This window comes from Belonocnema kinseyi, chromosome 9 (assembly GCF_010883055.1).
Source record: "Belonocnema kinseyi isolate 2016_QV_RU_SX_M_011 chromosome 9, B_treatae_v1, whole genome shotgun sequence".
Lineage (NCBI taxonomy): Eukaryota > Metazoa > Arthropoda > Insecta > Hymenoptera > Cynipidae > Belonocnema > Belonocnema kinseyi.
Window position 1 is genome coordinate 35566490 of NC_046665.1, and position 13997 is coordinate 35580486.

At 32.4% G+C, this 13997-nt stretch overlaps 1 protein-coding gene across 1 annotated transcript in view; it reads right to left on the reverse strand.

Moving 5' to 3' along the window:
• The window catches only part of LOC117180106 (paired mesoderm homeobox protein 2-like), a 26574-nt gene that overhangs the window by 9772 nt on the left and 2805 nt on the right, over positions 1–13997 (reverse strand). The window contains exon 2 of the mRNA XM_033372433.1: positions 9858–10033. Within this exon, the coding sequence (XP_033228324.1) occupies positions 9858–10033 (176 nt within the window). The remainder of the gene's footprint in view (positions 1–9857; positions 10034–13997) is intronic.

The following is a 13997-nucleotide window of genomic DNA, read 5'->3' on the forward strand; positions in this document are numbered from 1 at the left end:
TTTGTAAAAAAAAAATCAAAACATGGTTTTCGATGTATTTTTTCCCGTAGAATTCGATTCTGAAGTCAAAAAAATAAAATTTTTCTTTATTTTTTTTTATTTGAAAAAAACCATGAAAAACCGTAAAAAATGAGGTTTTTCGATCAAAACCCCATAAAAAAGTAGCTGGACCTTACTTTTTTATTGCAAATTCGGATTCAGGGTCGAAAAATACATAAGAATATATAGGTCTGGTCAATTGCACAGACACTTTTGTTTTTTTTGTGGGCCTGTGTTATTATTTGATTCGTGATATTCGCTTTTCTCAGATATAATTGAGTGTATATACAAAGTAACTAAATAAAATATTTGAGGGGAGGAAATGTAATAAGCATTTTAAACGACAAAGAATTCGAACGCTTTTTTCAATGTAACATAACAGTCCTATATTCGAAAAAGTCTTTTGGCGCAAAATCTATATCACGTTAACGAAAGGGAAAGTCCTAATTTTGTCGAGCACTTTTTGTTAATTTTTCGAAAAAATTGAACATAAGTAGTGTTTTCATTAACTTCTGTGTTTAGGGCCAAAACCTGTATGTATAGCGTAACCGTCCATGTAACCGTCCATGTTTAGACGTTTATAACTTCTAAATAACAATAAGACATGCAAAAATTGTAATGGCCATAAAAAATTTCACATTGGACGCATTTATTTAGATGCATGTATAAAAAATATTTAAAATGCTTACGTTAAAATATGCGTATAAATGTAACATAACAGTCTGCGTTTTTGACTACATAAAATAAGTTTTCATTGAGAAAACAAATTCCTGGAGATTCTTCTGGCTTCCGAGATATCGTTATTTTCCCATGTAGAAAATTATCGGGGCAGAGTTTTGCCTAATTAGGTCATTGTCTAGACCGCCTCACAAAGACGGTCATTTCGGGCCCTAATCGGGTGATGGCTTGACTTCCTGGCCAAACAATTTTCTGAGGATCAAACCCAAATTTTTTCCTTATCATCTGATCAAACATTTCTCTGAGAGTCTAACTCAAAAATTTTTTTGCACCTTGGAACAAAGCCAGGTTGTTTAAAAGTACTAAAAATGAAAAATGAACATTAAATAATAATACATTTTGAGATACATGCTAGAAAACAGGGACTTTGAACTCGTGCTGAAATCTTTTGGGACCTTAATCGAGTGCTGGCTGAATCGATATGCGAACAAATTTATAAAGTGTCTCATATAAATATTTTTTTGTACATTTCCAAAAAGAGGCAGCGGTTTTAAAATTATATAGAATTAAAAGTGAACATTAAACAAGGGCATCTTGTTTCCATCACCTGGTCAGTCTTTTCGAGCCCTAATCGGGTGCTGTCCAGCCAGCCAGGACAAAACATTTTTCTAAATGTTTCATTCTAAATTTTGGTGCACATTTTCAAAAATATCCTGATCGTTCAAAAGTAATAATAAAGAAATGCGAACATCAAAAACACAAAAATTTTGTCTGATCCCGAATCGGGTGCTGGCAGTCTTTGAAATAGTTTTTAACATCCACCAGATAAAATAGATTTTCACAAGACTGATTGACTAGTGCATAGTTGGTCGACATGAAAAAACGATGTTCAAAATAAACTGTAGTTCAAAATTCTTCAATCCATTTTCAATTTTTTAAAATTCAGCACCAAATTCTCAAGAAATCTGTCGAGGACGATTTTTTAAATTTTGGAAGAAAAAAAATTTGCTGACACGTCAAGTTATTTGTTATGAACGAATATTTGCAACCAATGCCAGTATGATGAAACACTTCAATCTGAAGTATATTTATGCATCGAAATCGCTCGTTCAGAGCAACGAGGTAAAATGTGATTAGTCCGGGGGCTGGGTATGTTCCCGTATGCATTCAAGAGGCAAACAAATATAAAAAAAATTGTTTTTATCAACAGGAAACGTTTGATGAAGAAAATATTAACAATTCTAAGCATAAAAGTTCTCTTGTAATTTTTTTGTTAAATGCATATTTACAAAGTTATAAATTTTCAAAGTTCAAAATTTGACGTTTTTGCAAACTTTGAGTATCGATTATTCTTGACCTATTGAATATATATTTTTTTAATTAAAGAAGCAATTTGTTCTTTGAGAGTTTCTCTACCTATTCATTGTACGCAACATTGGATTAACCAGTCGGAAGCCTAGTTATCGTAATGTACCAGAAGCGCCTTTTGTGCGCGTGACAGTGCGTTTGGCGCTTATGGCTGGCGAGGTACTCGCGGCCTTATCTGAAGTAAGTATTAAGTTTTTCCCGACTCTTTGCAGTCAATCAATCAGTTCTTCCTAATAATTATTTTATTATATATATCAGAATATATAAAATATAAATATTTTTCTGCTCAGTTTTGTTCATCAGGCTCATTAAATTTATTCTTACATGTATCGTTTTTTTAACACAAACAAAATGAACAACACTTTATTTTGGCTTCTAAACAACAACATGATGTTGTTCGAGTGCAAGCTGTACAACGACAAATCGGAACAAATTCGCTCAAAGGCGGTAATAATATGTTAAACTTTCTTTGGTACCAATAAAATTGTCCTGCATTCATATCCATATAACAAAGGATCTAATATGTCAGCATTTTTGTTCAAACAATTTACTTACTGATACGTTACGTAAAATGCTCGACTTGTATGCAAAGCCATGGAATCAGACGTAGGTGGCAATTTTTCTAGATCAAAAGTTCTTGTACTCCACTGATAGTTTTGGTAACGCAACTCATTAAAACAAAACTAAGCAGAAAAATATTTATATTTTATATACTCTGATATGTATGAACAGTGTATGATATTTAGTTGATAATATAGCAATGTTTATATATAATAAAATAATTATTTAGTAAGCACTGATTGATTGACTGCAAAGAGTCGGGACAAACTTCATACTTACTTCAGTAAGGCCCCGAGTACCTCGCCAGTCATAAGCGCCAAACGCACTGTCGCGCGCACGAAAGGTGCTACTTGTAAATTGCGTTACCTAGGTTTCCGACTGGTTAATCCAATCTTGCGTACAATGAATAGGTAGAGGAACTCTCAAAGAACAAATTGCTTCTTTAATTAAAAAAAAAAATCAATAGGTCAAGAATAATCGATACTCAAAGTTTGCCATAAACGTCAAATTTTTAACTTTGAAAATTTATAACTTTGTAAATATGCATTCAACAAAAATTTACAAGAGTACTTTAATGCGTAGAATTGTTCAAATTTTCTTAAAAAAAAAAGGTGTCCTGTTGAGAAAAACCATTTTTCATATTTGTTTAAACAATTGCGTTTTAAACAAAACCCATCCACTTCTCATAAAATTAACCGGTACCATTGGATTTAGCAGGTCACAATACATAAGATTAACTGGTTTTTATCTTTTGCCTCTTGAATACATACGAAAACATATCCAGCCCCCGGACTAGATGATGAAAATGTGGTATCCGATATCATTTGTTAATTTTATCAATAAATAATAAAAACAAATATATGATTAGAAAAGTTTTAGGCAGAAACAAATCGAATTTTCTTACGATTGTTTTCGAATCTCATTGCTTGTGATGCACATTGACATTTTTTTGTCATCTGATATAATTAGTTAACTTCATCAACGAATAATATAAATATGAATCAACCCTAACAGCATGAGATATCGGCGGGATATCCCATTTATCTCCCGGGATATCATGGGCATATCCCAGGAGATCGTAGGGATATCGCGAATAATATCGTACAGGGCGGAAATGTCGATATCCCCGGAATGTCCCAAAGATATCTCAGAATATTCTCAGGATATTGCATTAATGTCCCAATTTTATACGTCAAGGATGTCCCCAACATATTCCAATTCTATAATTTAGTATATTCTATACATACAATACTATACAAACCAACGCGGCACATATTAGTTTGACTGTTTTTTTTAATCATAAAAGCTGATTTTGCCGTTGAAAAGTGCGATCTCTAAAGTGCGCAATTATTGGTATTAAAAATTATTCAGGGTAATACTTTTTTTATAATTATACTGAGATAGGATTTTGAAAGAAATCGAATATTCGAGATTTGTATAAAGTAGTTTTGTTTTCTTCAAACGCATGTTTGTGAATCTTTATGTTTTCAGGCATCAATGTGCATAATAGAAAATGAGTTTCTAAGACAATCGGAAAATGATTCGGTTCGTTTCCTCCTAAAACTGTATACAAATCATGCATTTATTGATAATAACTGTTAATAAGTTTAAGTAATTATACCAAATGACAAAAATACATAAATGTGAATCTCAGGCAATGAAATTCGAAGACAATTGGAAGCAAATCTCAGTTCGTTTCTGCATAAAACTGTTTAAATCATTCATTTATTTATGTTTAATAATTGTTGATAAATTTAAGAAATTATATTAGATGATACAAATACATCATTATGTATCACAGGCAATGAGATTCGAAAACAGAAGAAAATTCGGTTTGTTTGTGCCTAAAACTTTTCAAATCATGCATTTTTTATATTATTTGTTGACATTTCACTCTGTTACTCTGAAAAAGAAATTCCGATGCATAAATATACTTTACAAAAACATAATCAATCATATACTGGCTTTTTTTAAAATATTGGTTTCTAACAAATAATTTGACATGTCAACACATTTTTTTGCTACCATCGACCCTTTTGCATCAAATCTCAGACCTGTTGCCACTGAGAAAATTTTTCACAGATAATGTAACAGACAATTTTTTAAATAAGCTCTTTTTCGCTATTTGCAGCTTTATACAAATATAAACAAACAAAAATTTAAAAATCGGCCTCAGAAGATACCTTGCGAATTTAACGCTAAATTTTTTGAAAAAAAAATTGAAAATCGATGAAGAATTGTGACCTACAGGTTATTTTGAACATCGTTTTTTCACTTCGCCCCACATTGTAGCATTATATGTATTAGCTCACCCAGACTAGCGCTACACAAGGTTGTCCAGAGTCACGTTTGATCACACAAAAACGTTTTGCTTCTACTCAGTGTCATAATTCAGTATATACCGTCTTGTAAGCGTCAAATTTGCGGTCAGGACGGTCTATCATGACCCCGAATGGTTCATCGATAATTTTCTACAGGGGAGTAATTCCAAGTGGTGAAAATTCGCTCGTGCCTTCCCATGTGGCCTGAGAATAAAAAGATTTAAAAATAAATATTGGTAGAGTTATAAGCTCTTATGTCAGTAGTTGTACACAGTGTATACACATGAGTAGCATGCATCTTGCATAAAAGAGTGAATTCGGAGGACGTTGCGGACAGTTAGACAGAAAATCGGAGGAGACAGGTTGTCAGGCAAGGGGCTATGATTAGCCTGCCGGGCTCGCTTATATGGCTCCAGCATATGTGGTTATATGTGGTTGGCATAGCATAACGTTCATTCTGCACGTGTGCGTGCATACTACATACAGCGTGCACCCTTCTGTCTATCTGACTGTCTGTCTGTCGGTCGAAGTCGGTACCTCTGGCTCTGTAGCTTGTGCGCCTGCCAGGAGCCGTCACGCTGTCCCGTCTCCGGTCCGTGTGTTTTCTTCTTACCACCAAACTTTAGTTTCGAGTTTTTGGACCACCATGTCGAAAAGTAAACTACCTATATGTAATTGTCCGGGAGTTGATCCTGCAGGATATTTACGACTTTGCACCCTCGCCTCGACTTCTAATCCCTCAACCACAGAGCAGATTTCGCTGTCAAGCCAATTCCACTTGAACGTATTAAGACAAGAGAAATAGCATTTGAGCTCGTCACATGGCAGAGATAATTTTTCTTGTTCTTCTGAGAATTGTTTCTTCACGAGTGATTAATTACTGCTGTCAGTGTATGAAATTATCGTAAATTTGGGCTACAGAATTATTTACTTCCTTGTTTCCTCTACAAAGAGATTTGCTAGAGTATTATTAAATGCAAATTGAATGTTTCGATGGATTAATTAAAAAATTTTGAATGTAAAATAAATTTCTACTATTAGTTGGATCCGAGTAGAACCGAGCAACGCACTGAATAACTTTTTTGATCTTCGGAGAAAAGAAGGCCCTTTTCTAGTACAAACAGAATTGAATTCACTGAAAACTACACGAATTCTCTTGAATTTTTTTATATATACGGAAAATTACATGAATTTTCTTGAATTATTGGAAATCTTACACCTCAATTTACTTGAATTCGTTCTAATTTCTTTGAATATCCGTGCGAAAAGTGAAACATCATTGATTAATATTTAGAGTATTGACGAACCTTTCATATAAACTTTTGTATGACTTGCCAACACCAATTTATAAATCTTAAAAATAGTTATTTATTTTGTTTATACGAGAAAAACTTGGTTGATATGGGTAATACATCATTGATAAACTTTCAAGCAAATTGTTTAGGAGAGAGTCATGAAAAACTTTTCGTTTGTCAAAGTTAATATTATAATATTTATTTTTACAATAAGATAATAACACGCCAGGAATATAGCGTCGCTATTCCAAGAGCTACAATCGTGAATATTTAACTGCGAAGTTACTAAGTCTATTGGAATATAAGTATAAATGATTAAATAATTGAACTTATACCAAAAGAAATTTTCTATAATCCCTTGGAAAGACAGAGATTTACAAAACACAATAGTAAAGACATTCTTTCTATGTTCATTCTATGTATTTCTAATTTTTTGCATAGAAAATAGGAAAATTGCCATGGTCGAAAGAGCAAAATAAAAATAAATTCGCATTTCCTGTTTGTATATATATATTTTTGTCTTCTTTTTCTCGCAAAATTTGAATGAATTAATAATTATTATTAATAATTTTCCTTACTTTTTAAACTTTAATATCTAACCCACCCCCACCATCCCCACACCGCCCCAAATATGAGCCAAAAATAAAAAAAACTATAACATTTTTGTGTATTATTGTTTCTCGCCTCGCACTCTGGAAGAACTTTGGTGGCCCATGCAGTCAACACTAGCCTAGGAAGGGAGTTGTTCATCTCCGGAGAGTCGTAGGATCGGTACCTCTAGAGAAAAAGGTTCTCTAAGTAGTTAAAGCTGTTGTTCTTGGTGGTTCGTAACGCACTTTAAACTGCAGGTCACCCTCCCTCCACCAAGTAAGTGTGTGGGGTATGTGTGAAGGAATAGGAAAGAAGGTTTAAGAACAATGTAAACCCTTATGGGACACATTAGAATCTTTCACTTCTGCTTTTTAAACAATTTTCAATTGTTTAAACAAATGGTTATTAACTAAATAATTATTTATTTCCCAAAAAATGTAGAAAATCATCGTATTTTTAAATTGACATGCAATATTTTGTCATTCTTTGGAGTAGTAAATTTTTCTAAAAACATTATGTAATTATTTAAACAACTAATTGTCGCTCATTTTCTTCTAATGTTTAAAAATTTTCTATTTGTATAAAAAATTTTTATTTGCTCAACCAGTTATATTTCGATAACTAAAAAAAATGAAATAAAATAGAAGAAATACAATTGATTACGATTTTAAAAGTATTTTTGGAAAAATAATTAAACAAATAGAGATTTATTAAACATTAAAATAAATGTATCAAAATTCTGTAACTATTCAAAAAAACGTAGGATAGGATAATAATTTAAAAAGAAAGTTGATATACTTGGCTCAATTTTCAGAAACTTTGAAAATAGACAATAAATAATTATTCAAATAATTACGTAACGTTTTTAGAAAATTTTACCACTCCAAACAATGACAAACAATTACATTTCAATCAAAAAATAGGATTATTTTTTTACATTTTTTGGGAATAAATAATTGTTTAAACAATTTACATTTGTTTAATCAATTAAAAATGTATTGTTTAAAAGGTCATGGTAAATATTAAAATTGTCCATTAGTAATAATTTGTATAACAGAGACGACGAAAATCGCTGAAAAGTAACAACAATACGTAAAAATGTAGTTTTTTTTTATTTTTGGGTCATATTTATAGCGCTGCAGGGACGGTGGGGGTGAATTGAAAATAAAAATTGATAAGTATGATTTTATTTCGAAGATACTCCTCTTAAATCTCCAGAAAACTTGGCACATTTCGATGAAACCTTGGAACATAAGTTCAATTTTTCTAAAATTTAAAATTGTCCCATGTTAATGAAATGGGATTTTGAAGTGCCCGGTGACACGTGTTAATATTTAAATTTCGAAAAAAAATTATATATTTTCTTTCTCCGAAAATAGAAGCTTTTGGTGGGGGTTTCCCATGTCTTTAATCCTACTGTTTGATTCGCAATATAGGCCATCTTGCTAGTTGTTTTCCCAGACTAAAAAACATTGGAAAAGATTATTTCTGTGATCAGTCACAGGGGTACCTCCTGCCTCCGGGAGATCTCGATAAAATTATTTCTGTAACAAGTCACAGCGGTGCCTTCTTGCCCCCACGCTGCTGGAATGGGGTACGGGGTACGACCAATATTATTTCTGTGACCATTTGCAGGGGTGCCTTTCCGGCCCTCACAAGATGCTAAAAAGGGGTAGAGTGCTCTCCAAAATGATTTCTGTGACCAGTCACAGGTGTGCCTTTCCGTCCTCGTGAGATGCTGGAAAGGGGTACGGGGTTCCACCATCATTATATCTGTGTCCAGTCACAGGGGTGCCTTCCTTCCCCTGAAAGATATCGATAAGGGGTAGGGGGTTGACCAAAATTATTTCTGCGACCAGTTACAGGGGTGTCTTCCCGCCTACACGAGATTTCAGAAAGGGGTACAGGATTCACCAAAATGACTTCTGTGACCAGTCACAGTGGTGCTTTCCTGTCCCCACGAGATGCTGGAAAGGGGTACGGGATTCGATCAACATTATTTCTGTGGCCAGTCGCAGTGGTGCCTTCCTGCCTCCCATGAGATGCTGCAAAGGGGTTCGGCTTTCGACTAAAATTATTTCTGTGACCAGTCACAGTGGTGCCTTCCTGCCCGCACGAGATGCTGGAAAGGGGTACGGGGTTCGATCAACATTAGTTTTGTGACCAGTCACAGGGGTGCTTTCCTGCTCCCACAAGATGCTTAAAAAGGGTACAGTGTTCGACCAACATTATTTCTGTGATCAGTCACAGCGGTGACACAGCGGTTTCTGTTGCCAGTCATAGGGTTGCCTTCCAGCCTCCCACCAAACGATGAAAAGGGAAAGGGGGTTTGACCAAAATTATTTCTGTGCTCAGTCACAGGGATGCCTTCCCGCCCCCGAAAAATGTCGGAAAGGAGTAGGGGCTTAACCAACATTGTTTCTGTGACCAGTTACAGGGATGCTTCTCAGCCCCCCACAAGATGTCGGAAAGGGCTAAAGTTTGGACACAATATTATTTCTGTGACCAGTCACAGGGGTGCCTTCCATCCTCCAATCAGACCGTGAATTCCGTTAAATCCGTGAATTCCATGAATTCGGTGAGTTTATCGACTATATTCTTATTTATATTCAAAGTCTAATGTCCACATGAAATTTTATTCAAAATTCACTGTGAATATCAGAATTTTATCGTCAGTACTACTGCTTTTAGATTAGATGTGTTAATTATTTATTATTCGCTTCATTCAACTTTTTCCACTTAAACCCCAGTATAATTAATTCCAAACTAGAAAAAAAATTATGCTTCACTATTTTTCGACAAGGAGCAACTGCCATCCAAAAATAATAATAGTCTATTCGTATATTCGTTTTAGTAAGAATACACAAGTTATGCGATTAAATTGTTTCACATTGAGACTACTTACTAACAAATTAAAAATTCTAATAAAATAAAACTCTGTATATTATATTAAGTTAATATTGTCATTACGTTTAAATCAAATACAATAATGACAACTACATACCTGAACTCTAGCTTCTGAAAGTGAAACCCTTGTCGCTAATTCTTCTCGAACGAAGGCATCTGGATAGTGGGTTCTTTCAAAAACTCTTTCTAAAGCAGCCAATTGTTGTGCAGAAAATGTTGTTCTACTTCTTCTAGGCCTTCTACTCCCGGGTGCAGATGGACTGTCGCCACAATCTTTGAACAGAAAAAAACCTTTCCTTTTTGTATAATGATTGTAGAATGTATGCATTATTAAGCACATTAATGTGCGTATTATTTGATGTTTTCCAAATTTGTTGGGGACATATTTTTCAATGAGGATATAATATATTTATGTATGTATTAGTATAATAATTACATAATTTATATGAAGATAAAACCTAAAATTATGTGGGCAAAAATGAGAAATCACGCAAAATAAACTTCTTATTATTTTTCAATAACTAAATTAGATATGCAACTAGTTCATTCTCAGAAAGTTGATACATTGTTCCACATTCTTCTTAACTAGTTATATGTTTTATAAAAATATTTGAGCAATTCAATTACTTATTATTCTCATTACTTTTAAGGCGCATGAAGATTCCCCAAAAATACGTTTTACATGAATTTTATTTCACCGAAAATGAAGCTGTACCTCAAAGTCATTCTTCATCATTCGTATTGTAAGTTATATGATTTTTAGACTAAACTGTAAAAAAGCGAACTTTGGGAATAAAACTGAAATATCTCTAGAAATAATGATTCTTAGTCAGGTGGATAGTAATTGTTTTGGAAAAGAATTGTGCAATTCGTGTCTCAATAATATTTTTTTAAACATATGATCTTCAAAAGAACATTTTGAATATGGGAGGCATCCGCATTTTATTGAGAATAAAAAATTCCATTTTCCGATCAAACTATGCCAGATACGAAAAAATGTCAAAAGAAAAACTGTTTTTCTTAAAAATTTCTTGAATTCTTTTTTTAGCAATTTGAATATGTGATTTCTCAATTATTAGGAACTTCACGTGGAAGTTTTTCAACATTTTAGCTAGTCACTTAGCTCGAAAAATAATGATTTACGAGATGCCAGGATGGATGGAATAAGGATGGAAAAAAAGAAACGAACTGGAAAATCTTGTGGTGATCGCCTTCAAAGACTTCTCTGTATTTGACTTCTTTGTACTTAAAAGTTCAGCAACGCGGCATAATCTGAACAGCATGGTTGGAAGTGAACGATTTCGATGAAATCGAGTCACTAATGTGGTCAGGGTAAAAAATCTGTGATTTTTAGATAAAATTGTAGAAAATATAATGAAAATAATTGAGATTTTGAATACCAAAAACTTCATCTCAATTACTGCTGGCCGTAAATTTTATTTATTTGGAGAAATTCCAAATTTCTTATCGTATATAACATTATCTAAAAGTCACTACAATATATTATTTTAATGAAAAAAAGTTAAAAGCTACCTCTTTAATTTCTAAGTCAAAGATCATTAAATTTACTCACTTTCATTAAGCTTGATAATTTTCTGATATCGTTCGAATTATTGCACATCAAACTAGGATGGCTGATATAATTTTAAAGTAAATGTGCGATAGTGTCTTCTTTGAAAAACTTTTCGGGCGAAGTGGCTTTTTTATATATTTTATATAAGTAAATATAGTGGAGCGGCGGGTAATGTGCGGCAGTTAATGTGGCGCACACTCATTTACAGAAATTGATTGATTTATAGCGAGAGGTATTTACTGTACTTTCTTCTTTTACGTGTACTGTTTTGTATGGTGAAAAAATTTGCTCAATAAAGCTAATCACTCAATTCTTATTATGAAAAGTTATTTTTGGGTATTATGTATGTATTTTCAAAGTGACCAAAAAGTAGTGAAAAAGTACAAAAGCATTTTTCCGGATTAAAAAAAACATAATATATAGCGTTCAAGTTGCACACAATTTATAAGTAATTATTGAGACCCATCATTTCCCCAAAATTAATTTTATTAAACTCAGTGAACAACTTTTACTTGCCTTTCCGAAATTTCATTAAGAGCGCGCCACATTAGCCAACCAGGAAGGATAACTTGGCGCAGGCAGACCTTTTGTGAAACTTGATGATTAACTGCTTTAATAGACGTAAATTCAACAACAATCATACTCATAGGGTAGATAAGATATTAATTTACGTGCTCTATATTATTTTACTACAGTTTTCAAAATATTTAACTTTTAACGGAGCTTTTTATAACATGTGCGCCACATTACCCGCCGCTCCCCTAAGATTACAATTACTTCAGAACAAAAATCGACATAAAATAATTGAATTTCTACAACTTCGCGTATCATTTCAGATGGTTAGCGTATAAAAATAACACGAATTGAGCAATTTTCCATTCATTATCGGTTCGAAAAAAAATTATCTCTATTTGGTGTGATTTACTCACAATAATGTAGATAAGGTAACCGCTTAAGTGCCCTTAAATGTAATTAAATAATTTTTTTAACAAGCATACTTTTCAACAATAAGAAATCTAGATTTTTCTAATTCAATTTGTTCTATTCCAGTGTACGAGCTAGATATAAACATTTTTCTTTTTAAAAATTAGAAAATACAAAATTTGAATATTAACATTTTTATCGTTAAACAAATGAACCATTGCTAAACTTAATATTATCACTGAAATGAGTCACAAAAAACCAATCTCCGGCGTAAAAAAATTAAATTTTTGGCATCAATTGGTTTTACATTGGTATTAATCACTATGATGTTATCCCTATCTAAAAAAATCTAAGAGGACATAATATATAAAAGAAAGTGAAGTTTTAAATGTGTTCTTATAAAGATTATAAAGATTAAGTAAAGCAAATGTAAGCTTTTAATTATTAATTTTGATCAATTTCTTACGCAATAATTTGAATCCGTTATATATGGACATGCATTATGTCTGTTTTAATTTTGTATCCTTTTTTGCAAGATAAATGAAAGCAAACCAGGATAAATGAAAGTAATGTCATTAAGTCTACAATATGATACTTTGTTACACATATACAGAACCGGTTTGTAAATTAGGTTCTGATTATCACACACGTTTATTAGGAAAAACACGCTATTTATAATAATTCCAATTTTTTTATAATGAATGGTTATTTAAATTTGACCACACTTAAATCAGTTACTTTTAGTGCAGGTAAACTTAATTATACTCATTCTGATTTTTACTATCATAGAAAGGACTTACTAAAGATATTTTTATAACAATAACAATCAACATTATGAATAAATGTTACAACTTTTTATTTCTAATAAAAATGACTATTATTTTGGATTTCTTCTATGATATAAGAATACGTAGGTATATATTATTCAAATATTTTATAACAATTTTACTGCACAAGATGAATGTGAAAAAATGTATCAACTTTCTGTCAATGACCACATCAAATTTAATTAGAAAAATCTTCTCACAAGTTTATTTGGAGTGCTTTCTTATTTTTATCTGTACATAATTTCAGAAGCTTTTATCTTCATATAATTATGTCATTATTATCCTGATTCATATCTACTCGTTTATCTAACTCAGCTGAAAAATATGTTCCCCGACGAATTCAGGAGACGTGAGACATCTTAATGGATTTGATAATGCACAATAATTATAAAAAATGGCTGAAATATTATTAAAATATTATTATTAAAAAAAAGTTAAACATTTAAAAACGTATATATAGTACTTAAACTATTTAAGTTTATAGGTAGATTTGAATTAAAAAAATCGTTCAATTTTATTGGCTTACACAAAAAAATTGTACCACAGTTTTACGTGACCAATTACATAGGACTATATTCGGTGGATTCCAAATTTGGAAAATGTTAATACAGTGATACTTCGATATAATTCACACATTTCATGCTATACATGAGTATAGTGCCGATAGATTTATTATAGGTTCTCGTATCATTCTCCACTCAAGCCTGAAAATAATAATTTCCACGCTGACTTAGAAAAATACGAATATCTTCTAAACTAGAATCATTTAAATGGAGCGTGGCTGCATATACCGCAATTTCGGTATTAATTCGGTTTAGAGGGCGCCTGGACAATGTTACGGGATATCCTTGTTAGATGCACAATCGAAGTATGTGGTACCGCAGTTGTAGGAAGAATGTCTGGTGATGCGTGG